At 36.4% G+C, this 26,315-nt stretch overlaps 1 protein-coding gene across 1 annotated transcript in view; it reads left to right on the top strand.

Moving 5' to 3' along the window:
* Positions 1–26,315, top strand: part of GLIS3 (GLIS family zinc finger 3) — a 122,382-nt gene that overhangs the window by 57,981 nt on the left and 38,086 nt on the right. The window contains 2 exon segments of the mRNA XM_008632543.2: positions 20,939–21,100; positions 22,488–22,598. Of these exon segments, the coding sequence (XP_008630765.1) occupies positions 20,939–21,100; positions 22,488–22,598 (273 nt within the window).

Here is a 26,315-nt window from a genome sequence, read left to right as displayed (position 1 = left end):
AGAATGCTTTGTGTTGGAAGGGATCTTGACGACCATCTAGTTTCAGTCCCCCTGCCATAAACAGGAACATCTTTCACTGGACCAGGTTGCTCAAAACTGTATCCAACCTGGCGTTGAACATTGCCAGGGAAAGTGCAAACACACCTTCTCTGGACAACCCTGTTCCAGTGTCTCACCACCCTCACAGCAAAGTATTTCTCCTAATACCTAATCTAAACCTACCCTAGCCATTCCCGCTTGTCCTACCACAACATGCCCTGGAGTTGTAAACAGCATCTCTTTAATGACAAATTTTTCACCAAGATCTTTAATCATTTTCCAATGCAGGTAACTACTAAATTATTGATAATCTGAAAAATGCAGGTTTAGTTATATATAATATAGCTAAATATAGAATGGCTTGTAAGTGCATCTGTTTTTTCATATTCATGGAACAGCTCATTCCTATAGCACATTTCAGTCTCAGATGTATTTTGTAATAACGAATATTAGATAATTTTCCTTAGGTTTGATTCTTGATGTTGCTGCACTTATGTACATATTTATATGTAATTAAAATGGATGCAAAATGCCACTTCTTCTACAGGTACTTCTAAATCTTATTCATATTAGTTTCTCACTTCTGAAATTCTCAGCATAAAAGAGACCAGTAGTGTCTCACAACTCTTAACTTATGTTCACATACTGATCCTAACGTTTTTCCTTGAGCTCTTTACTCAAAATCTTTTTTGTATGCTGGTTGGGTACACAAGCTGTGTTTTATTACTTAAAATTATTCATGTTCTTGTATGAACAGCACAAATATTTAGGAATACACTAAAGTGTGTTTTCCCTGGAGAGTAATGCATGTCAGTTTGAAATCAGTTATTTATAAAACTGTGCTAAAATATGTAGATTTGCAGAATGCTCAGACTGAATAGAGATGTGTTTTAAACTTGACTAGAAACAATACTTGGAAACCTAACTCCCAGTTTTTACATGTAGCTGTACCGTGCTGTCTTTCACAACTTCACAGTTTTAGTCAGCTTCTGTCTATTCTAAGGTTTATAAAGCATGATTTCTGATAGAAGCCAGATCCATATAGCAGTTAAGGGGATAGTTTTGTTGGAGTCTCTAACTTTTACACTGAAAAATGTGCTTTATTCCCATGAATAGACATAGTGTTTCTACACTGCAGAAGTTAGGTATAGCGACCTGACCTTGAATTTTAACCTGATAAATCTAGTTCTGGGACGAATGACTGGTCTGAAGAGCTACTATCAAAATGCAGTTTTTCATTGCTGCTGTACTTTTCTCAGTGTACCTTCAGGAGTCAAGGGTCACAGATTTCTGGTTGAAATTGTAACAGTGATCTGAACAATGCTAATTCCTTCTTGTTGGTTCCTGGAACAGTTACGTGTTCTAGGCACATTAAGGGAATTATGAGAAGATGACAGAGGATTATTGATATGTGAGTGGCTTATTGTGTACTTTTGCATGGTACCATCTCTTCCTTTTCTTTCTGACACCTATGGTTGTTCCCTGACACCTGTTGGTGACATGAAGTACACTGCACTTAGTATGGTAAGAATCTGCATTTGGTGGGTATACTTCTTTGTTTTCAGAGAAAAAAAACTATATATAATGGGTTTATTTTCCTATTCCTTTTGGTGGAAATCCTTAAAAAAAAAAAAAAGAAGCCGCTTTCTAACTTAAGGAGCTGCTTTCACAACTTAGAACCTTTGTGGAACTGGTCATATGCATTTAGCTGTTATTTTTGCCTTGAACTTTTACTGCTTCAGGCTGCTAGTGGAAAACTGTAAAAAATTCTAAATTAAACTTTCCTGATGTAAACTAGGAGTACTGGGTTTGCATATTTACTTGGCCCATTCAACACTTTGACCCTGTAAAATTTTGATGTACAACACATGAGAGCAAGAGTTCATCTGGCTTTGTGTGAATGCTAACCATTAAGGTAAATGAAAGGAAAAAACAATTTTTTCCCCTTTCTCTGCATATACTAACTCTTAACATCAACGCTGTTCCATGAAATAAAAACATCAAGAAATAATGTAATTTGTTTTCCATGAGGAGTACCTCACTCCAGAAGTGATCAGCAGTTAGGATATATGAAGAGTGTCACATTTCTTTTAGTCTTATTTTCCCTCCCCCCTATTCAGATTGATTCACCCCTGCCTGATTTTAACAATAAAACATGCCAATCAAGGAATGTGCATATTTTAAAAACTTCCGTCTGTGATGCTTGGCAAGTTGCAATATTTGTCATTTCCCCAACTCTTCATACCACAATGACCATTGTAATTTTTTTTTTTTGCGATGGATGTAATAGTCCTTTTGTACAACCCTATCCCAAATATAAATTAAAAATAAGCTCAAAATAATTATGTGGCTTTTTTAAGTATAACTTTTTGATTGTGGCTACTCTTTATGTCTGGGGGGAACAAATAGAGAAGGCTAGGAACAACTTAAGATTCACATCCAATCTTGGCTTCAGATACAGGGCTTTGTTAATGTTGAATTTGCTTTCTTGCTGAAAGGAGAAAAAAAAGTCTTCTTGTCACCAGAGATTAAATGCTGAATGACATCATTAGAACTCAACAAAATCCTGGGATCCTATGCAGCTCTACTCTTTTTTTTTTCTTCTTTGTCCCTTTTCCTCCTCTTCTTTTGTTTTCCTTTCTTAAATGGGAACAGCGATGTTCAAAGTCATTACATTGCTGATGAACCATTAAGTCACTGAGCCTTGTTTAAATAAGTGTATTTCACATAGACATCCAACAACAGTCATTGTCTCTTAAGACTGGATCCTGTTTGCTGAGCATCATTGCATATGCCTACTTTCATTAAAAAGATACCTTCCCAAAGACTTAGAAAAATAACTGCTTTACAAAAAGTATGGAGAAAAGGTGACAGAATTTGAAGGCTTCTAGGGGGAAAACTGAACACATCTTGCTGTTACTGTATTTACAGAACTTTTCTTGTACTATAGGGCAGCATACAGGTGAAGGTCCTGACACTGCAAAGATTTATTTATGGGATGAGCTTGTGGCAGTACAAGTCATCTCAACTGAACCAAGAAGGAGCTCTTATGGTATTGGGGATGAAGGCCCTTCGTGAACTGATGCCTTGAATATTTAGGAATGTGCTGAGAGAAAATGTTCCTCTGAAACTTCTCATTTATTTCTCTTCTCCTGTCAAATGCCCTAAAGCAACTGAGGGAATGGTGCTAATTCCAAGTTACCTTGTTAAACTCAATATAATCACAAGAGTGAAGGAGAGGGTTATGAATTATTTGCCACCAAAATAAAGCAATATGGATAATTAGAAGGGATTAACTCCATTATAAGGCTCTTACATCTTGTACTTTCAGTGAAGCAAATTCTAGGTATATGCAGATGGTTTTATGACAAATTTTACCCCACTGTAGTACATGTGGTGTGATATTAAGCACTTAGTGGCTAGTATTACATCAGATAAGGAATCTGCCACTGGCCTGATTCAGATGTCACTTGGGTGGCCAAGGATATAGAGAGGATTATCCAGTAATGATCTACTGGATTCGGCTCAAAGTGCGCTACTGCCAGCTGCTGTTTCTTATCAACTTTCCAAAAATATGGCCTGAGTCAGCTGGTAACTTCATTCACAGAGTTTTGTTTCAGACTAAGTGACTTGCATCATCTTCTTAACTAGAAAGAAAGCAACCCAATGATTCACTATCATCCATGTAGGTCATACACTGCCTTCAAGTGTTCTTTCCCTTTAGCTGTTTGAGGCTTTGTTTACTTATTGTACAGAATGATTAGTGATGTTGTTTGTGACCTCATGTAATTTAGTTGGTACTGTTTCCACCTCTCCTGGTGTCAGAAGGGCATGCTGTGGCATATGGTCAGGATGCTTGGTGGGCTCTGATCAGTCATTTGCTTTCTTGTAATGCAAAGGCCTCTTTAGTTTGACACTTGTGCTGCTGTCAGAGGCAATGAGGGTCAGCAGTTGTGGTGACAAATTAGTTTTGACAAGCTTAATGACCCCAATGAAGAAAAGTCTGCAGCCTTGATAGCAACTGCAGAATAATTGGTTAGCTCAGCCAAACAAGAAACATGTTCAAATCCCAGATCCTCTCTGGGGCCAATTACACCATTCAACAAAAGAGGTGGAAGGTTGCCATTAGCTTCTAATGTGATACAAAAGCATCAGTGGGCTGTGTTTCAATCAATTCAGTTTGCTTTGGTGGGATATCAGGAAACTGAAGGAAACAACAGCCTTTCAAACAGTTTTCATGCTATACATTGTAGAAATCAAAGAGAAATCTTCATAAGAGCCTTTAGACTTTTATGGACAATAGTGTTTTGCAATGTTTCAGGTAAGTATGTGTATATGTATGTTGATGTAGCTAAATGCAAAAGACTTATTCAGACTTTCCCTGGGTCTTCAGACTGTAGGACAAAGCAACCGAAGGGAAGTAATAAAGTAGTGTAAGTAACAAAGTAACAGCTGGCATGCAGTTAATGGAAAGTGTGAAGGGTTTGATCTATACATATCTTTTTCTAAAGAGAATACAACCATTATAGGGATGTAGCCTCAACATCAGCATCTCATAGTGTGTGTTGTTTTTGTAATTACAGTGTATGCTGTTAATAAGCATCAAAATGTCACTGCTAGCAGATCAGATCTGCAGCCTTCTTATAAGTAAACACTAATTCAGGAAAAAAACCAATCCATATTGCCATCTTCTTGCCAGCAATATCATCATCACCAACCCTCTTCTTCATTGCTGGGCTCTAGTTCTCCCCGTGAGTAACAATGTTGAAAGTAAATTAATTAAACCCTCACTTTTTCTGCAAATGGTCAATTTTCTAGGGGCCATATAAGTTGCCAGTGCAGTACACCCTCTTTGAGTTACTTCCAAGGTCTGAAACTCAATTGATCTTCAAAGATAAACCATTCTGGTTTTAATGCTTTATTAGTATATAAGATAGAAAGGGAAGAACAGAATAGAGACATCAGAGATGTTTTTCACAGTACTGCTGGTGTGACTGGAGTCAGTAAGCGCTTAGTCCAGCATGATCTGTCCTGAGCCTGCCCATTCACTTCAGTTTCTTGACTCTTCCAGAACTCTAAAACCATGCTAGTTTTCCCCTCACTCATCATTCCCTCCTTCCCACACACTCTACTTATGTGGTTGTTACCTGAAAATAATCTAGCCTCTCTATTAATGAAGGTATTAATTACAAATGCCTATCAGATTCATTAATCCACTTAATATTTTTGTAATATAGATACCAGATTTTTTTACCCTGCCTTTGGACATCTGTCTAGCAGATGGTAACCTTTTCCATAGCAGTATAAACATAAAGTTATTTTGAAACAGAAACTCCAAATAGGTGAAGTGCAATAAAGCACTTCTGCCGTGTTTTCAACTGATTTTGTGGCATACATCAACATGCACTTTTAGCATTGCACTTGATTAGGAAATGAGCATAATCTGGGCTCAGAGTTAGTCTTCTCTTTCCATGTAAACTTCTGATGCTATTCATTCTCAATTAGTGCTTGTGTTGTGCTTTTATCTGTATTTTTATCATCTGGCTTTGTGTTAACGGTACAAACAATTAAAATAGAAAATAAAGTTTGTATTGTCAATTAAGAAAAACCAAGAACAATGACTTTGTCCAACAGAGCAAAAATAGCTCAGATATCTGTTGTAGCTTCTCTAAGACAGGCTTTCACAGTGGGAAAAGATTAATTTCAAAGACTACTGAATGCTGTAATGATTCACAGAGAATGAGGTAAATGTTAAGTTGCCCTGGGGAAATATATACTAAGAAGAATGCAATGTCCACCAAAGAGAGGAGAAAAAAAAAATCCTTAACTTCACAAGCATAGTTATTTACTGAGTCATCCTTTTATTTTCCTTTGATGAAATTCAAAGCTTTTTTATCCTTGCTCTCAGAAAATTGCACAGCTCATGCCCTGTGCCTCTGAATCTGCAGGTATTTGGGTTTTTTGTTCTCTTTGGCTGTACTGACAAGCAATAAAAATTAGGCGCAGTCACTAACTTGCTATTATCTAATATGTCCTCTAGGTATTCCATAACCAGTTGTGGTGCCAGATATACCACTAAAATAAATTAAGTCTGGTAACTCACTCATTGAACACATCACTTGAGAAAGGATGTATGTATTTATCTTAGTAATATGCCATGGGTACTGATCTTATTTTTCTGCCTGTCCCTATTTTGTGCATCTCATTTTTCTGCCTGGCCCTGTGTGTTTTAGACTAGCTTCTCTCATCCTAGCTTTGGATTTATTCCCAAAGTGTTTTGCTTCTGTAGAGTCTGTAAACCCGTCAAGGCTTCCCTAGAAAATGATCTGTTTAATGATAGGAACAAAATCATTACAGGAGAGGAACAAAATCATTACATTTATCAAGGCTTGTTATTATTCCGCTGACACCCTACATTTATTACTGATGCCTGTATTTACTCTTTCTTGCCCTTGTTCTCTAATGATCACCTAAGCTTTATCGTAACTGAAACCTCAGTTGCATGGTGAGAACCACTTCTGTGTAAGGTGTATAAGAGGCTCATCTACTTATATGTGAGGGGAAGAAATGCATTCCTAGATACATTGGATGATGAGCATAGCAGAGAACCTGATTTAATCCTAAATTAGACAGGAATTCTTTTTGTGAGTCACTGCCATGCTACTTTTCTCAGGAGCCCCAGGGAAAGAAAAAGGTTAAAAGGTTCAACGCAGATTTAAGATATGCGTGATATGAAATACCAACATGCTTGCATTACTAGTTAGGAGGTCTTCAGTGTTTTAAAGGTTGGTTGTTTGATGTAATATTGTATGAATGATTTAACTTTATTCAAAAATGGAAAATAAAAAAATATTCAACACCACAGTGTCTTTATTAGCTTATTCCTCAACTTTTCCTGTATTAAATTTTTCATTGTTGAGAAGCTCACCCGAGGGAACTGTTTTGCATTTATCCCTCACAGTCCCTTCACTGCAGGCCTTTTGTTATAAGGTTTTTGTTTGCATAAGGCAGCATCTCAGTAGACGGGACAAAATCCTCTGTTACGTGTGTGACTTAAACGAGTGCAGGGATCCACACAGGTTTTGCACTACCTTATCTTCTGTTTTTTGAAACTTGAACCTTTTTGTATCATCTGTGTGGCAGAAGAAATAACGACCCTGTAGTGAGTCAGAAAATACTGGCATTGGCATTTTCCTGAGCCAGGAGCTCTTGGCTGCTGAGCTCTTTAGAAAAAAACATATTGTGCCCTAACCACAGTTTTACAAGCAGCAAGTGTGTGCCAGCAGCTCTACAGGGCACAGTCCAACTCCAAGCCTTGCCTGGTCCTTCTGATTGTGTTCTGTGTGCTCAGCCTTGCTTTGAACCCTGAGTCCCGTCCCTGGTAACCAGACACATCTGTCAATTTAGATAAGGCCCTGCCTCCTTCCAAACCAAAGTCTAACCCAAATATTTGTGCTCCCAGATTGCACATCACATTGTTATCTCAGGCATCAGCCTTAACTCACTGGGGGCAGTCTGAGTGAAGTGACTGCCATTTGTCCTGACTGCAGCCATGGCCCAGCCAAGGCTCATGGTCCTGCTCCAGCCAGGCCTTGCCTGCAATACATCCCCGACTGCCTTCATACTGTGATTTCTGCTGACACCATATGTATTCTTCTATCTGGTGTGAGGCATGTCTGCAAGAGGCAAGATGTTCTGGTGCATGTAAATTGAATTGCAGGTGATGCAGTGTGTACTCAAGTTGTTGGAACCAAGGGATGACCTTAGCTGGCATTAAATGGGGTGTCAGAAGGCTAAATCCTAGCCATTACCTGGAGTTCATGCTGCTTCCTTACTATGTTTTTTTCTGGTGTTGAGAGGGAGGAGGGAGAGGAGGAACAGCAGCTTTGTTTGCTTTCCTGTTGGATGTACATACTGATTCTTTGCACTTGGATACACTGCACCAAAAGGAGGGAAATAACTTCTAAGGGTTTTTCTTTTCTTTTTTGGGCTGTTTTTACTGTCATGGGATGTCAGCAAAAATCTTTCTCAATTTGACAAGGCACGTACAGGCAAGAGGATTTGCTATCCTGAAGGGAAGATGGTGCCTATATCTGCTTTTAGCATTCCTTTTGACTTCTATCTTTTTCGTCAAATTATCTTTGTTTTAATTTTAAATTCAAAGCATAATATTTAGATTTTAGTAAATGCTACTGCAAAGAAACAGTAACCAACACTTCTACCTTTCCAATCTTTAGCCGCTTCCATTGGTTTTCTTATCTCCAACTCACACCCATCAGTCAGATCTGTAGATTATTTTGAAAATTATTTTGCTTAAGAAGCCACATGACACTGAAGAACTGCATTTCCAGTACCTGAAGTCTTGTCACCATCTTCTCACAGTGATGGCTTGTTTGCTTCACATGACCTTCTGTCTTGCCCTATTGAATCTGGGGAGCTTGCTCACCAGGTGGGTTTCTGTAAGATCTCCTTGCTCTCTTTTTAATCCACAGGCTTATAACATGTGGGAGTATTGTCTTAGTCGTCATGAATTTTGAGATTTAGTTGCAGATAGTCAAAAGCATATCTTCCACTGAACAAATTCAATGCAGCAAGAAAGCTTCTTTCTGCCTTTATTCTTATTACACTTCCCAGCAGGGCAGAAGATTAAATAATGCATACCCCAGATTCGAAAAGAATTTCTAATTTATGTTCTTTCTCCATAAAATACAGGGCTTAATCCTTTTCTTAAAGCTTTTTTTCTTTCTTTCTTTCTTTCTTGCCTGTTTTTTTTGATTTTTGGGTTTTATTTTTAACTAATTAAACAAACAGGCTCTAATTGAAAAAAAGGCTGAGAGTGTTAAGCAGTCAAGAATAGAAAACAGTTACTGGGCTGGGAAGTGCATTTTGAATGTTGCTGGAAATTTTTCTGTGGTTTTTTTGTGGGGTAAGAAATAAACCTCCTTGGCTGTTTGCTATTGTGATGGACTCCCACTGATTAAAATGCAAGCGCTTTTGCCTTGTTTTCCACAACTGTTCTTTTTTGCAATCTGTCTCTATCAAATTGTGAAGTGAGTGTTCTGTGTTTTGCCATGAAAAGACAGCTGTGTAAATAGCTCGGCTCAGAACAGGAGAAAGTGGGGATCTTAAATGCTGAATTGTATTATTGATTTCCCTTTAACGGGACAAAGAGAGAATAAGAAGTAAGGCTACATTGCTAAACAGCTCAAATACATTTCACTCTAATCTTTTGGTTGCTTATTTTAAATTACCTATTACAAATCAGAGTGCAGAAGCAAGTTCCTGGTATGATTTTTAGACTAATTCAGCAGAATCCTGCTGTTCATGCCCTAAAATGTGCTGCAGAGCTGCAGTTCAGCCAGCAACATTATGAGTTGAGGCATTGTAATTATCTTGGCTTATGACCTAAGGATTAGGAAACTACTTGTAATTCTACATTTCTAACATATTCCAAATTCTCAAGTGAAAGTGGGGCATATTGAAGTAATGTAGAATTGGGACCTGGTTATTATGACAGAACGGTTGTAGTATGGACTGGCAGTAATGCAGCCATGCTAAGGTTGTTTAAGAATTCACCTTTGCCCCATTTTAATTTGCTTAAGTTTTTGCTGAATAGTAGATTTTGGGGAATTTTCTGGTCCAGATTTTTTCAGTAGCCATAGATACTAATCTGAATACTTTTCAATAAAGCACCAATGATTTAAAAGTAATTGAGTTGTTTTAAGAAGTTTTGGAATTCAGAAAATAAACATTAAGATATTAATTTTCTTTAATTTCTAGTTACTTAGCTTTGGGGTCTGTGGGGTGGCTTTTAGGTATTACAGAGCATATTTTGATTAAATATGCTTCAGACTGTTCAAGTGAGTGTGTTACAATTGTAACCCCAAATTAGCCACTTCAAGTATTAGAAAATGTTGAATATTTACTGCTGTATATAGCCTTGAATGTAACTTCTGTATGCTTTACTTGCATCCACATAGTTAAAAGTATCGCAAGGTAGTATACTCTTGTTTGCTTCTTACATACAATTATCAGGATTAAATTTCTCATGAATATCAGTGAGATGGCATTATCATGGTAGAGAGTAAGTATTATGAAACAGAGGTAGGAAAAAATCAGTATGGATCATATCTATTTTCCAAAAAGATGGAAATCTGAAGTTAGTAATATAGTTAGAGAGTAGCCAAGTAATTTTTATAGCTATGTATAGAAGTATACTAGGCGGCCATAACTATAGAGATGCACGTGTTGTATTTTAAGAAAAAAGCTACTAAAAAGCAGTGCAAAAATTTTTTTGAAATAATACCTATAAAGTTTTGGTCACCACTCCACATTTGTTATAAATCATTATTACTGGCAGAGATTCTGCCAGAGTGTAATAGAAACAGTCTTTTCTCCATTATGAACTGAGTGGACCATGAATACACCCCATGGATTGAATAGCCTGAACTTATTAATTCCATAAGAAACATTCTAGAAACATTACCTCTCTGAGGGAAAAGAGTCAAATCAATTCTGTCATATGAAATTTGCAAAAAATTCTGTCCCCTGATGAGGTTGTTGTTCCATAATGGAGAATGAGGTTGTTGTTGCATAATGGAGAATATCAGACTTTTTGGTCCTTGAAATCAAACAGTATGTTTCTGTGTATCCCTATGGAAGAGCATACTTTGAAAAAGGTACTTCTCAAACCATTACATACTGGCACAGTTTAATCTTGCTATTTTCAAGGTATTCTACTTATATGTGTAAAAAATGTGTTTATGTTAGAGGTTACATATGTTTGAGCCAATTTGGCAGAAGAAAATAGTGCAACAGGTATGTAAATATTGTATTAAAATTAAGAGAATTGCCTTTTCAGTATATTGTTCTTGCATTTTCCAAGTGCAACTTAAACTTCTAAATTCAAGTCCAGGTTTGACCAAGCATAATACTGTCCACTAATGATGCCTCTTTCGGTATGCATTGTGCTTTTTGTCTCAGGCACTTCAAGCTGAACACTGCCTAATGTAAACAAGTAACCCATTAAATTATGCCTTACACTTTTGCTTTAATAAAACTACTTTAACCGGGCCCTTTAAGTAACATCAGTGTCAGTCTGTCAAATTCGGAGCCAGTCAAACTTTTTTTTTCCAGGATAACATAAGTACATCATTTCTTTGGACACAAAGTTAGTATTTGTAGAAATGTACTGTATCTTGGCATGTTTGCATTTGAGTCCAAATGCTGCATTTGGGAACTATCAAATGGATCTCTTACTGCCCATTTTGCTCTTGACAGTTATCTAACAGCTTTTTTAATTAAAAAAACCCAAAATAAACAAAACAAAAAAAACCAACAAAAAAACTCTAAGAAAATTGAGGTTTGACCTTTTAAATAAGAAATGGGGTTTACCAAGAGGTCCTGTGCCAGATAGCAGCTGGCCTTGTGTACATTTGCTGGGAATAAAAAGAACCTCATATTCAGATTTGTAAAACACCATGCTGAAAGTTTTACAGTATCAACTGTGAGCTATGCACCATAAGTAAGAGTTTACTGAGAACTGTCTTAGTGCTTTCCTGTCTGTAATATCCTTGTATCTGTGAAAAATGGCAATCAGGTGTTAATATTTTCAAATAACTGTAAGAATAAATACTTTGTTAGTGTTTGTAGAGCAGCATGCATGTTTCTTCCACTTTTTCAGTCCCAATTTCCATGTTTATAAATAGGATAGGACAGGATGGAATGGAATACTCTTATTTCTATGATAGAAATAGATATTTGTACAAAGTTACTATTTATAGAAAATACAATGAATCATGAATGATAATGTTGACATGGAGTATGGTGAGGAAGTTTCTTTTGCAGCTCAGCTATGGGTTCAGAGCTTTCCTGGTTATTTATTCCGTTTTTACCTAGTGTAATAGAGATCAGATTTTAGACCTTTGTGAAATTCAGAAAGAGCAAAATCTAAAACAACAGAATCTTCCCAGTGAGAATGTGATTTACACTATATCATTTCCATATTTGAAAGCCTATTACCTCAATTTATAGTGCATGTCTGGCATGAAATCCTGTAGAAAACAGAACTACATAAGTGAGATGTAGTTACATGTTTTCATTTTTTTGAAGATGGTATTCCTGCATGTATTTTTTTAAATACCTGCAAGGAAACAACTGGTTTTTTACTTGACAAAAGGTTGTTTAGTTCTTGCATGTCTACAAGAAGGAAAATGTATTCAAATGCATAGGACTTCTCTGGGGCTTACAATAATAGTAGCTGCCTTAACAGTGAACAATTTCTAGGAGAAAAAAGCTGCATGATTACAGATTATGGCCTCAGTTACATGAGGATCAAAGACAACCTTTTAGAAAAGCCAAAGAGGAAGAGAAAGAAAGGAGTAAAATCAGAAGAAAAAAAGAATTTGCAAGCACCATCTTCCAAAAGGAAGCAAAGAAAGAATTCCCAAAATGTTCATTTTCCCCCTAATAGTTTCCATACCATATGGTTTTTGAATCAGTAGCAGCTGATGTATTCGGTAATAGCTCCTTTTGAAGGGAGTTGTCATAATATTTACCTTCTCTACAGCAACAGAAATAGCTTGTGAGGCTGAAATGGCCATGCTTACTAAGACTGATGAAAACAAGAGACATTTCCATGGTGAATGAATCTCTCGACACCATTATTTCAGGGACGAGTAACATTCATTGCACGGTGCTTAGTTTCAACTGAGATATTTGTGTCCTTAGGCATGGTGCTAGCTAGAAAATAAGGTTACATTGTGCTGCAGATCTCTAGAACATGAAAAGTATGAAGAATTCTGGAGATCTGATATGAAAAGGAAAAAAAGAGCATGCTACATTTATCAAAAACACAGGAATAAAAGCCATCTGTAAAGAGAGTTTTCACAATGAAATACTGTGGTAGGTGGGGACAGTTACTTAAGTCTCCTACTTTTACTGCGATTACATGCCATCCTTAGTCCACTGTCTTATCAGAACTGACATCAGAATACTGACCTCCCTGGAAAGGAGATTAAAAATAAATCTTACTGAGACACTCAAGTAATCTGTCTATATACAGGAATGGTCAAGTGTGTACAGTGTGACCAAAAAAGTGACAATTATTCAAAGAGAATGCAAGAAACTAGCCTCTCATGTGCATCTGTCTGAAAAAGTAGCCTGATTCAGTTTCCCATGTGAACCAATGTGTAGATTTTTGGTCTGTATTAATATACCCTCTTTTCCATTGATTTCATTGCCTGTATAGCAGCATGTATCTCTTCTTACTTAAAAATACCCAAAGATGTATCGGAAAACTGAAATCAGGTTAGGATATAGTCTATTAATCTTGTTCAATCCCTACACGCAAACAAAAAAAGCATTTTGTGCTGCTCAATCAAAAGCTCTTAAAATGTGAACCTTATAGCTATAAGCACTGACTAGTCCTATTAAGTCTTACATCTGACTAATAATATGAACTTTACTCTCTATCTATTGAGTATAATAAGCCTTTTAACATAAACTAGGAAGTACAAAGAGGCTAAATAATAATTTACTTTAGATTTTGCCATGGTCTGTAATTATCTTTTGTTTGCATTTACATTTATGCATGCTGGATCATAAAATTTTAAGGAATCTACCAGAAAAACACAAAGTGAGGATATTGCAATGAAGGGAACCTTCTTTTTTTTAAGAGGAAAGCAAAAGAGGCTAATTACCTCTGGGCCAGTTTGTCATTGAAAAACTGGGCAAACAAGTATCTGCTATAATCAATGTAACACATATAAACATAATCTGTCATTATTTACTGGAACAATAAATTCCCAGACATTGTATAATTTCATAAGCCTAACTATAAAAGCAAAAATAAATGCCAGCCATTGCACAGTTTTGAGGAAAATATATGGCCTTATATAAGCTCAGTACATTCACCAAAGCATTCAGCCACCACATTAGAAAATATGTTCTGTTCAGATAGGCACTAAAGTAAAGTGCTGCTCTGAATGCTACATTTTCCCCCATTTAAACACTTCAAGGGTTAAAAGCACAGCACTTACTTTGCACTAGATGAACCTGGGCCTTTAAATCTCAGCTGTGACTGCAGCCTCCTTGTCAGTGAGCACCTGATGTCAGCAGTTTGAATGATGTCTGACACTAATTATGTGTCATTCACAAGATTGCCAGGCTGGAGAGTCTGGGGGTATAAAAAGCTATTTAAAAGGTTTTCATATGAGGTCTTACTCTCAATTTTTTGAAAACACTTACTTCTTTTGCAGAGAAGCACCCTGGTAATACTGTTGAGGAAGGAAAATGGTTAAAAGACTATTAATTAATGCTTGAAATGCATTGTTCTTGTTTGAAAGCCATAAAAGAAGCAGCTTTTACTTCTGTTTGTGTGGTAAATACAAAGCTGTGGAGAGATACCTTGTCCTTGTCATACCACCTGCCTAGGTGCTGACACAGAAGAACCTACCTGGTCAGCATCTCAAAGCATTCAAAATTAATTGACAGATGGACAGTGTTAAATAATTAATGTTCCTTTTATCTGCTAATAAATCTTAGAAAATGCTGCATGGCTATTGAATAATTCAAAGATTTGGTTTGGGACCTTATGTATATGTTACTCTAGATTTATTTTTTCCTATTCTTAGGGATACCGTTTCTTCCATTTGCACATACATATTAATGAATTACAGCATTTTCTAAGGTCTAGGAATGGTTTATGTTTTTATTCAGATATATTCCTTCAAAGTTAAAGATTTAAAACTTTTACTTGTCATACTTATGGTCAGTTTATGAATATTATGAAAGTAGGCAAGTCAAGCAGCTTGTCATGCCAATCTCCAACAGTAATTCGCTGTTGTAAATGGGTGTGGAACAATACATTACATGAGTTGGTACAGTGCTCTGGGGGGGCGGGTATTCTTCTCTTTTTCCAAGTAACAGGTGTTAGGATGGAAGGAAATAACTTCCAAGTTGTGCCAGGGAAGGGTTGGTTTGGATATTAGCAAAAAATTCTTCACTGAAACAGTTGTCAAGCACGGGGAGAAGCTGCTCACGTAAGTGGCAGAATCACCATCCCTGGAGGCATTAAAAAGACCTGTAGATGTGGTGCTTGGTGACATGGTTTAGTGGTGGACTTGGCAGTGCTGGGGTAATGGTTGGAGTCAGTGATCTGAAGAGTCTTTTCCAACCTAAAATGATTTTAAGTTTTTTGTATTAAATTCCATTTGAAGAGTACATAGTAGATGAAGAGTGCTTCACTTGTTCCCAGAATAGTGGTCCTAAGTAGTTAAACTTCGTGCATTTAACAGGGACTAGAAGAGCTACAAATACCGAGAGTATCCCACTGACAGAGATGATCTCATTAGTTTTGCTGGATTATTGAATTATGAAAAGGTACATAGTAAATCAGCCAAATGCAAAGAAATGTAAGCAGGAAGGAAGACATATAGCTTATGATTACAATATGAGAAATTATGCCTAGAAAAAAGTCTGAGTGGGAATTTAGTAGTACCAACTGTAATCAAAACCCTCAGTAAAATGCTATGACTTAAAGAAGGCTAGGATGATCCTGAAATAAGTGAAAAAGGGAGTTTGATTCATATTACCTGAATACCTAACATTGATAAGACTACCACTGAAATACTGATCATGTATTTTGTATCCCAGGTGAATACAGAAGTAGTCAGAAGGGGACCAAATTACATTGTGTGAGGAGTTTTTAGTACATGTGTCTATGTGGTCATGTGCAATCAGTCATAGATTAATGTGGGTTTGCCACGCATTGGCTGGCAAAAAAAGGAGCCAGGTCTGATTTGAACTGTATATCTGTGAAACCGCTGGTTGTCTTACCTGTGTGGATGCAGTGGGGAAAGCCCAGTCCCATAGTCATGATGCCATGTATCCTTGGACCACTCTGGCATCCACTGTGCTTAATGAAGAAAAGGCATGGAAGGTAGAGATGTTGGTTATTTTCTTATTGTTTTTCATGGAAAGTATTTTTGCTAGGGTAAAGTTTCTTATCTTGTTGACCTTTTAAAATCAGTGAGGAATTTCTCCCCTCTGATACGTATCTTAGCTTCTGGGTGCACATTTTTCTTCTCATTTTGCTTCATCAGAGGTTCCCCATGAGTGAATAGGTTACTAAGCCAAACAAGCTGGTATTTTGAAACTCCTGGGTATGCATTTGAACCACCTGGTTAATATGTCCTCTGTGTGTGCTTAGGGTTGGGTTGATTTCCCCCAAGTCAGATTGGCAGAGATTTGAAGAGTTCTTCACCTTTCCATCAAGCACATGCCATATCTAACTTTCTGAGGTCATTTGGATGCAGCTCATGTGTCTCCCTATATCAGAGCCTTTTGAGGGGCTCTCAGTCTGTTTCTTGCCTGAGACATGTATTCAGTTTTATTGAAGAATGAATGTATTCTGTCAGTAAAATATCTAGGTTTGTTATGGAGATTTTGTGTGCCCAATAGCTAGCTCTTGTACACAGAAAGTCAGATGCTTCAATTTAATGGTTATAGGCAGGCTAATGTTTAGCAAAGTCAAATTTAAAAAGGAAAACCACACCTCTCCCAGTAAACTTAGAGATAGGCCAGATGAGGAACATGTAATGAAACGTATTTGTTATAATATCACATAAATATTTCCTCACACATGACAATGGAGAAGGGAAATGCTTATCCTTCACACTTCAAAAAATAAAAGATGATCCTTTGCCACATACAGTGATGCTTAAAAATATTTGTGGATCACTGTATAATTGGTTCAGATGAAAAAAGATACTAAAAGCCCAAACTTGAAGATAGTAACAGTGTGTTGTATACTCAATTGAACATTTCTGTAAAATCAAATACTGTTCAGGTGTCAGTATTTCTAAAAGTATTTAATTTCATTTTGGGGGGATTTGGAATCAATGTCAAAGTAAGTCTGAGGAAGCATTGTATATAGTGAAAAAGCAAATAATTTTGATATGTATAAATAATTTGGGAGAAGGTTAAATGACTTGATAACAGAAAATACCTAGAATCAAAAGTTACCTTTTACATTGCTTATAATGTTAATACAGCAGAAAATTGACAAAAGAAAAAAATGACACTGGGTGCAAAAGCAAAACAAATTCAGACAGGAAAATGTGAATATATTTAATACCAGATTATATTAGATAGGGGATAAAGAAGAAGTTGGGCTGACTGACTTTTAAAATGAAGACTACATACTTTTCAGTGAATGGGCAGAGCTCAGACAGATGTCTGCCAGAACAAGTTCTTCAGTCCTTGCTATACTGGTGATCAACTGAGATAATCAGGACAGTTCCTTTTGCAGAGAAAACTGACTAATTTCTTAGTCACTTGGCCACTGATTATCTGCTACTGATACTGAAGTATTCACAGAGATATTACCATTCTGTTCTATTGTTTAAGAGTCTAAATGTATTTTATAGTGAAGGTGGCTGTTGAATTCCAGTCAGGGCTCAGAAATGCATGGTGCATCCAGCAGGGCTTTGGATGTTGAACAGATTATTTTCTATAACCTATGAGATTATATTGTCATTTTACAGGAGGGTTGCTGGTATACTGAACATCATTGCTGCATAAGTAAGGATGAACAGTGCATTCATGAGAACATTAATATTTTAAAGTCAAAACACTGCTTTTTCTTTCTGTTGACGTGCTTTACCTTTCCCTGTAAATATATTGTTTCTTGCTTTTCATAACTGGCCTTATAAAAGGAGAAAGTAAACATGAATGTGTTTTAAAAATAACTTTGGGAAGTACAGAGGGGAAATTTTCTGTATGAGCTACTTAATGGTTTCAATTTGCATGCAGTAGTAAAAACAAAAGCTCAGTAATGTAATTTCTGTATTGCAGTTTAGGAAAACATTGCACAATTAATTCCACATAATACTTGCAAAAAACCCTGTTTAATCAGGCATATGTTTAGGGCTGTTAAACAGATTCAGAATGCTAAATGTATGCCATATACTTAAAGTGACTACAACAGTTAATATCTTAGAAAACTTGGGTTCCATTTCAAAATGCAGCTATCAACTCCCTGACTTTTCCCCCCCAGAAGTAATCCTGTCTTGTCTGCGATACTTCCACTGAAATCTGTTTATGAGGATAGAATGTATGCTGTGTTGTTGAAAAGAGTATCTTTTCATTCCTTTTATCTTAAGAATCAGAGATTTCCAAGGCTTCAAGAAATTTGATTTATAGAGGAAACGTTCATTAACTGTTGAGTAAAGGTGGTCTTTTTAATAATACAGGCTTGTAGACTCTGTTTTGCTAGAATGACCTTTTCAGCAATACACAACTATATATTGCCTTGTGAATATACCAGACAGTAATTTAAGGCTGTGGAGGGAAGAGAGAACTATCTTTTCTTCCAATTTATACTCAGCAATGCAGAAGTCTTCAGAAATAACAATTCTTAAATTTTTATGTTTACACTCCCCAGTTCTGCTTACTTAAGCATTTTTGCCCATTTAAAATTAATAGTAATTTTACAACCATAAAAAAAATCATTTACATGTTTAAGTTCATTTGCATACTTGAAGATTCAAAGTTTAATAACCTGCAAAATAAACAAAACAGAGCCATGCTTCTACAGCTTGTTCATTGATCTGAGTTTTACCCTATAAAATCAATGGCTTCTTGAGGTACTACAATTATACTTCTGTACAGCATGGTCATAGTCATTAGAATAAATTGTTTTTCTTTTATGAAGTTGTTACAAAAGAATAACTTGTTTGTATAAGATGGGCTAATCAGTAGACTTCTTTCTAATTTTAACATAGGTGCTCTTGAATTATTTTGCTTTTTGAAGGTCATTTTTTTGAAAGCTTAAAACTGAAAGAGTACATTTATATTAGATGTTAGGAAGAAATTCATTATTGTGAGGGTGGTGAGGCACAGGAACAGGTTGGCCAGAGAAGTTGTAGATCCCTCATCCCTGGAAGTGTTCGAGCCAAGGCTGGATGGAGCACTGAGCAACTTGTTCTAGCGGTTGTCCCTACCATAGCAGGGGGGTTGGAACAAAATGATCTTTAAGATCCCTTCCAACCATTCTATAATTCTATCATTTTTGTGATTAATTTCTTGTATCAGTTTTTAGCTTCCATGTTTTTATGCTTTCTCCACTCTTTACTTTTTCCTAGAGAAATGTGATATTTTTATCAAGACACTTGTAAGGTGTATTGGTGTATTTTTTTTTTTTTTCTGTAATATTTTCTAAAAATATATCCTTAAGAGTATAAATATTTTTACACTTGCAACAATGTTTTGTATGCATGCTAAAGGTCTGTAAACATAAAGGCAACGCTATTTATACAAGCATAAATTAATGTTCAGTGGTCAATCTGGATAATCTGAAATCAAAGGGGATCATCTGAAAAGCACTGGTTCACTTTGTATAAAGGGATGGAATAGAAATAAAAAGTTTCCTGGATTGAGCCATTTTCTGAAATGAATATGTGGGAAAGATAAATCACAGTTATGGTATAGTGGGGTGGTTCATCCTCTTTATCAAACTTTAGTTTCTTAATCTTAATTTTAATATTGATGGTTTACAGGTAATGTGATTTATACTTTATTCTTTGAACTTGTAATTCTTTTTTGCAGTAATCCAAAAGACAGATGGTCTTAAAATTAAGTGATACAAATTTTGTATATTTTTTCTCTTTTTTTGAGGAAGTTACTGATTTATAAGAAAGGCATGCCAATTATGATCAGAATTATGTCAGTTTTTCCTATCTGTGCTTTTGTAAACATATTGCTGCATAATATATAATAAAATTTAGTTGTGTTATTCTGACACTGGTGAAAAATGGCCTGTTTCTTCTCAAGTGAATAAAATTAACAGGTAGCAAAATGATGGAAATTTTTGTGTTAGCTTTAGAAATGTTTGATATCTCCGCTACAGAATAATTACTTTTGCAAGTATGCAAGAACTGCAAACTAGCGTGTTATGCATCAGAAGCTTTAGATAGTGGCTTTGCATAGTGGGATATGCAGCAGCTGAAACTAATGAGATTAATTGATCCTGACTGATGGAATTTTAAAAAGCCTGCCCTTCTGATAGTCATAAATATTTAAGTCTAATTGAAATCAAGTGCATATAAAAATGCTGGTGTCAAATAGAATGGACCTTTTACTTTCCCTTAGGTTACAGTATACTATGAGAACACGATGATGAAAATCTTGTTTTCTGTTCCTATAAACATAGATTTCTCCACAGATGCAGTACTTGATTAAGTATAGAAGTACTGTGCCACATGGTTATTGGTTTCCCATAGGAATTACATCCTATTTTGACAGGCTTACAGTATTTTTAGTGCTTCATACATTTACTCATGGTAGAAAGGTAAAAATATATTTCAGAAGTCATTTTACTTTTTGCATCACCATTAGCCAGGCAGAGCAGACTGATACTTCCCCGCATGCCTTTGCTATTGCTCTGTAGGTTGGGCTGGTACTAAGAGATGCCTCAGTTAGGGTCAGTTGCCATTATCCAAAGAAGCCTGGAGCTGATATAGGGATGGTTAGCAGAGGTCTTGGGAACCTCACAGTGAGTGTTTTGCTCTTGGCATGCTACAGGGAGGAGAATCAGCTGGTGCTGTGTTAACCAGACAGGTGCTGCATTCTCACCTGGTTGGTCCCTTTGGGTCTCAGTGTTCCATCTGCAAAATCTAGGACATGCTCTCCTAATTCAGCCATGTGCAGGGAGGATAGGTACATTTTTACACTCTAAATAGTTTGAACCCTGCAGCAACACCCAAGCCAGGCCCTGCGGAGCTACCCAGCCATAGCAGGCTGGAGGTCTCTGCATGCCCTTTTACTCTCCTGTTCGGTGTTTGCTGTTGCAGTTTACTGTGTGTGCTTTCCTTTCAAATAATTTCTTTCTCTTTTCTAGTTTGAGGGTTGCAAGAAAGCCTTTTCCAGACTAGAAAATCTCAAGATTCACTTAAGGAGCCATACGGGTGAAAAGCCGTACCTTTGCCAGCACCCTGGCTGCCAGAAAGCTTTCAGCAACTCCAGTGACCGCGCCAAGCACCAGAGGACACACCTGGACACTGTAAGGACACAGAAGTCCCATTGCAGTCCCCTGTACAATAGACCATCTGATCCTTTCCTCCAGCTTGGTGACAGCAGGTAGCCCATAAGAGATAGGTCTGATGAGGCTGTTGAAGCTGCTTCAAAAGTGACCCAGTAATCTAAGCATGAAAGAAGATGGACCAAACTAGTTGATGAGAAGACCACAGTTCCATGGTCTTTGCTGCAGGTAGAGGCAGTAGCTTTCCTCCACTTAGTTAATATTTAGGGAAACTGAAGCCATCTGCGATAATAAGTCCTTTTCTTCGACAAAAACTTAAGGCTAGGACATGTACCAGAAAGTCAAGAGAGGTAGAATAATTTTGTTAATCTAAAAATTTTCATGCTAACAGATTGTTGCTTTAAATTTGAGTCACAGCTGAGATTTGTTTGAAAAACTGTTTCAGAACAAAAGACCATGTTTTCACAGAGACGGTTTCCAAAGGGCAGGAGTTCAGAAATACAATTAAAACAATGCCATTTGAGTTAAATGGATGTTTAAAAAATAAATTATCGATTTTGAATAGCTGATACTACAGCTGGCAAGTTAATTATTTGTACAAGGTGTTTTCAGAAATGCTTTGTGAAACATAAGTGGATAAATTGCAAAATAGCTAATTTCAGGAAACAGTTTGACCTAATGTTCATTTAATACTTTGTATTGTGAACCTACAAATCTTCAGGGAAGACAGACAGATTAGAACACTCAAGATGAGGTATTTATATGAGTTAGATTTATTGGGCTTTCCTTTAAGAAAACTATAAAGATATGACAAGACTGGTATTTTTCTAAAATGAAGTATTATTAGAAAATGTGAGCTGAAGCAGTTGGTTGGTACTTCACATTAAAATGCCTTTTTTTTTTTTTTTTGTATGTTATACTTTTGAAACTTCAATATTCAATACTTGGTTTGGTTTTTGCTTGCCTTCTTTGTAATATAGTAAACTAACACTTATTCTTGTTCTCTTTTTCTGAAGCAGATCCTTCTATAATCCTAAACAGTCTTTCTGGGCCTTTACTGCAGTTTCTTTACCTGATTCACTAAAGACTGTAATTTCTGATTAAGTCAAAGATTGCTCTGAGGGTGGAAGAACTGTAAGTATATCCAGCAATATTCATTGTACTGATTAGAAAAAAAAGGTAACAATGAAAGGTGCTGTAATGAAAGCTTTCCTTTTGTTTGTCTTCCTTAAAAGCTTTACTTCATCCTTTCCCCCTCTAACAAATTGGCAGCACTCTGCTTGTAATAATGTACATTTTTGTTCTGTACTAGTGTGGTTTGCAGCATCCCAAGGCTCAAAAAGGATTCTCCTGAGTTAAAATAATTTGTGATAAAACAGCATCTTTATCCTTTTTCTTTTTGATTTAGAAACCTTATGCATGTCAGATTCCAGGATGTACTAAGCGGTACACAGATCCAAGTTCCCTAAGAAAGCATGTGAAAGCCCATTCTCCCAAAGATCAACAAGTCAGGAAAAAGGTAATTTTTCTACTGTCTTGACTGGTGTAAAGCTTATGAGAAGAAATCAGTGTTATAGTATTAGATGTTTCAATGCATCTTCAAGTACTTGGGTTGATTTCAGACTGTGAATTAGAAAAACCAGCAAATTATATTTAGATGTGGTTCATATATAGATAATTTCAACTTTGACTTAATGAGGCTACCTGATTTAAAGATTTATGTTTTTTGATGTGATTGTTAATCACTAAGTGTACATAACAAGGCAAATAAAAATAATTTTTGCCAACAGAAGTGCTTGGTTTCAAATTCTGCCACTTGGTAAATACACAATATTACAAAATACTGGCCAGTCTCAGATGGAAGGATGAGAGCAGTATGTGAGATTAAGCTCTGAATTATATTTCCATATTCCAGATACTTCCAACACCAAGATATTTCACAATGCTGATTCCCTGTGGATATCAAGTCCATGAGTCATCAACTGTTTATAAGTGCATCTCTAAAGAGCTGAGTTGTGACCTAAGGGAATGATTTTTTTGGGGGGGGAGCGTTTTTCATCATAGCTCATATTAATCACTGGCACTATTTCATTAGATTATTTAGATTATTGAGTTTGAAAGTCTAAGCTTTCATTTTAAAGGAAACTGGTTCTGATAAAATGGAAACATGCATGAAGGGAGGGACAGATAAACCTTTGAGATGTCAACCCCATGTTGAACAAGTTATAGTTTAGAAGTTTTAAAATTAAATGCACAGCCATTCACAGAAAGTAGCAAGAAAATCACTTGTGCAGCACAGGAAGCATTGAGTGGCAGTATTTAAAGCTGCAGTATAAAAACTGGAAGAGTAAGTTTTTATTCAGTGGTTTGTTGAAGCAGGACATGGCAGTAGGAACTGACCTACAGTGTTCATGAGGGATTTCCATTAAACTTATGTGTGTCCACTCCTGTATCAGAGATTAAGTAAATGAGCATTCATTTTCACCTTAGTAAGTAGTTCTTTGGCTCCCTTGTTCCTATGAATGCTGCCCAGAGGCAGCACTGCAAAATGAGGTCTGTGAGCCTTGTCCTGCCTGTCCCAGAAGTGCAACTTGGCCATCCAGACACCATCTCCTACAAGCATGGTCAGCACATTGCGTTCTGAGAAGTTGTGTGATGTCTCAATTAAAATTGGCATAATGGACCTTAATATAGTAATTAAAGTTCTGCTGTAGAGTTACTGTCATTGAAGGTGAAATAACGTTACTGCTTCTGTTGTTTTCTCATGTTGCACTACTATGTCAGATTTTCCTTCTTGCATTTCAATCACTCTTTGATTTTGCTCATTTTTAATTTCCTCTGTGTGCCAAACAGTTTAAACTTGGCCCTTTTTACTCCTCACTTCACTCTCTCTGAGCACACTCTAGACTTAAAATTATCCATTTTTTTCATCCCTCTTTGATAAGGATTTATTTATGCTCACTGGTCACTTGGGATATATTAATATATATAAGGAGAAATATGCCAAACTTCTACAAAAACAAAAGAAAAATTGTGGCTTCTATCAAGCCAGATACTTAAAACACAGATAAAGTTTGCATAATGTTTACAAGGTACAACATAGTTTGTTGCTGGACCTTTGAGAAGTTATAATTACTAACTAATATTATGCTTTGGTATTTGAAATATTTTCTGACAGTAATAATAACAAAAAATAAGAACAAAAACCCTTTTATTGAAGAATTAAGGTTATTTATGGATTTAATTAAAAGTGAAGATTGGCTTAATGTCAAAAAGGTAATTACGAAAATGTGAATTCATCAAAAATAACCATAAAAATTCCAAGGTGATAAAGACACAGTGGACTAATAACTTCCAGCCGTAGGGATCTATTCTGTTACAGAGAATGAAACCCTTTGCTGTCACACCCCGTTAGTCATGGATTCCTTTAATATATCGTGCCTGACTGGTTTTAATCCTCCTTTTCACCTCCCCCTGCATACCAAGTGACATTGTTGTGGCGTCTTAGGTTGCTGGCTCTCCAAGACTGTACCTGCAAATGTGTCTTTGATGTTGCACAGACTTAAATAGCAGGATGAAGTGTATTCATAGGAGTAGAATCAGCTACTTGCTGTGCTGATGTTTACATTGAGTCTTCACCCCGGATTCTGTAGATGTTTCTTCAAAGTATTTGACTCTTTCCTTGGATCTCTAAGATAGGGCCAGATTATGCAATGGGATATAGGTAAATTTCCATCTCTCAATTATTTTAAGCAACTTCTGTTGATATAGGTCTATGACTTACCATGTAAGGCAAAAATGCTTTTCCTGCAAATCCATAATGCAGTCACTGTTCCCCTTCCGTAGTTATTCACTAAATACATTTAACTGGGAATCTCTCCAGGTAATGAGATGAAATCCTGTATACCAAGAAGATTCCAGCACAAATGCATTTAATGAAAGCAATTTAATGGATAGTACAATAAAATTTCATTTACTCTTCGAAGGAAAGCAGAGCCATGAGAGAGTAAAGATAGTCATGCCTGCTTTCATCATCTTTGTGTAATTTGAAAAATTCTTGATAAAAATGAGGGCAAACAAGTACACAAAGACCATGTAAATATCTGTGAACAGATGCTGAAAATCTTTAGTAAAATATTTTAGGTACAAGTCTGTAATCTTAAATTATTTTGGTGGAATAAAAAGCAGTGTTTATTATCTTATTTTAAAAAAGAAAAATTGCTGACTCTGCCAGGATTTCATCTTCCCATTGGGAAGATAGATGGAGTTTCTTCTAAGCCAGGAAGTCAGTGAAAGAGAACTAGACAGTACCCAAAATGAGAGATTATAGTGATGCTGAGAGGAATGTTAATGTACAACATGCCCCTCAACTACAATTACTTTTGAAATGTATTCTCTTTTTAATCTTGTTCTCATTTCAGCTTTGACAGGAAAACTTAAAAGATTTTTTCTGTAAGTTGGCTAGACAAGTAAGCTTATTTTCAGTTGGCTACACTTTTTTGATTTCAGTAAAGCACAAATGTCTTTCATCTGTGAACTGATGGTACTGTATTCAAAATCAAGAATCCATAGCTCTTTTAGTTCATAATTCTTTTTATTGAAGTTGAAAATGAAAATGCAATTGTGGAACATATCAGCCAGATAGAAACATTCTAACATAGTTTTGGGTATTAGAGAGCAGGGATTCCTTACTGCAGCATGCTGGTCACTCAGAGGATCCTGTCTCCAATCAAATCCAAGCATCAGGTAAACAGAATCTTTATCATACAAAAATAATCACATGTTCATTAGCTATTGACCCTTACTTGGTGTATATGTTTTACTTTCTTTTACATGGTCTCACCCCTAATCAGATATCCTTATAGGTTCCTTGGGGTTTGTCTTCAATGTCCCTTGTCATTTTTAGGTGGCTGTTCCTTGACCCCCACTTTTGAGTAAGTGCAATATCATTGTTTTGCATAACTTCTGCTTTGTCAGCCTTGCAGAGCTGAGCTGGCATCCTGCTTGTGTTTTGCATGGCTTCTGTTTGCCTAAGTTACATCCTTTATCTATTTCTCCAAGGCTGTGCTGTTCCATTCTACCGTCCTTGATAAGAGTGAAATGTTGTTCTGTTCCATTCATATCATTCTACTCATTATCATGTCCATATCATATCATTAACACAATCCAGATCCTGTGCTATTAGAACACATAACCACAGGAATGGGTCAGGTTGGAAGGGATCACAGTGGGTCTT

Source organism: Corvus brachyrhynchos, unplaced genomic scaffold (genome assembly GCF_000691975.1).
Source record: "Corvus brachyrhynchos isolate BGI_N302 unplaced genomic scaffold, ASM69197v1 scaffold194, whole genome shotgun sequence".
Classification (NCBI taxonomy): Eukaryota; Metazoa; Chordata; class Aves; order Passeriformes; family Corvidae; genus Corvus; species Corvus brachyrhynchos.
The sequence above is the reverse complement of the archived record's forward strand: the minus strand, read 5'-3'. Positions and strand labels throughout refer to the sequence as shown.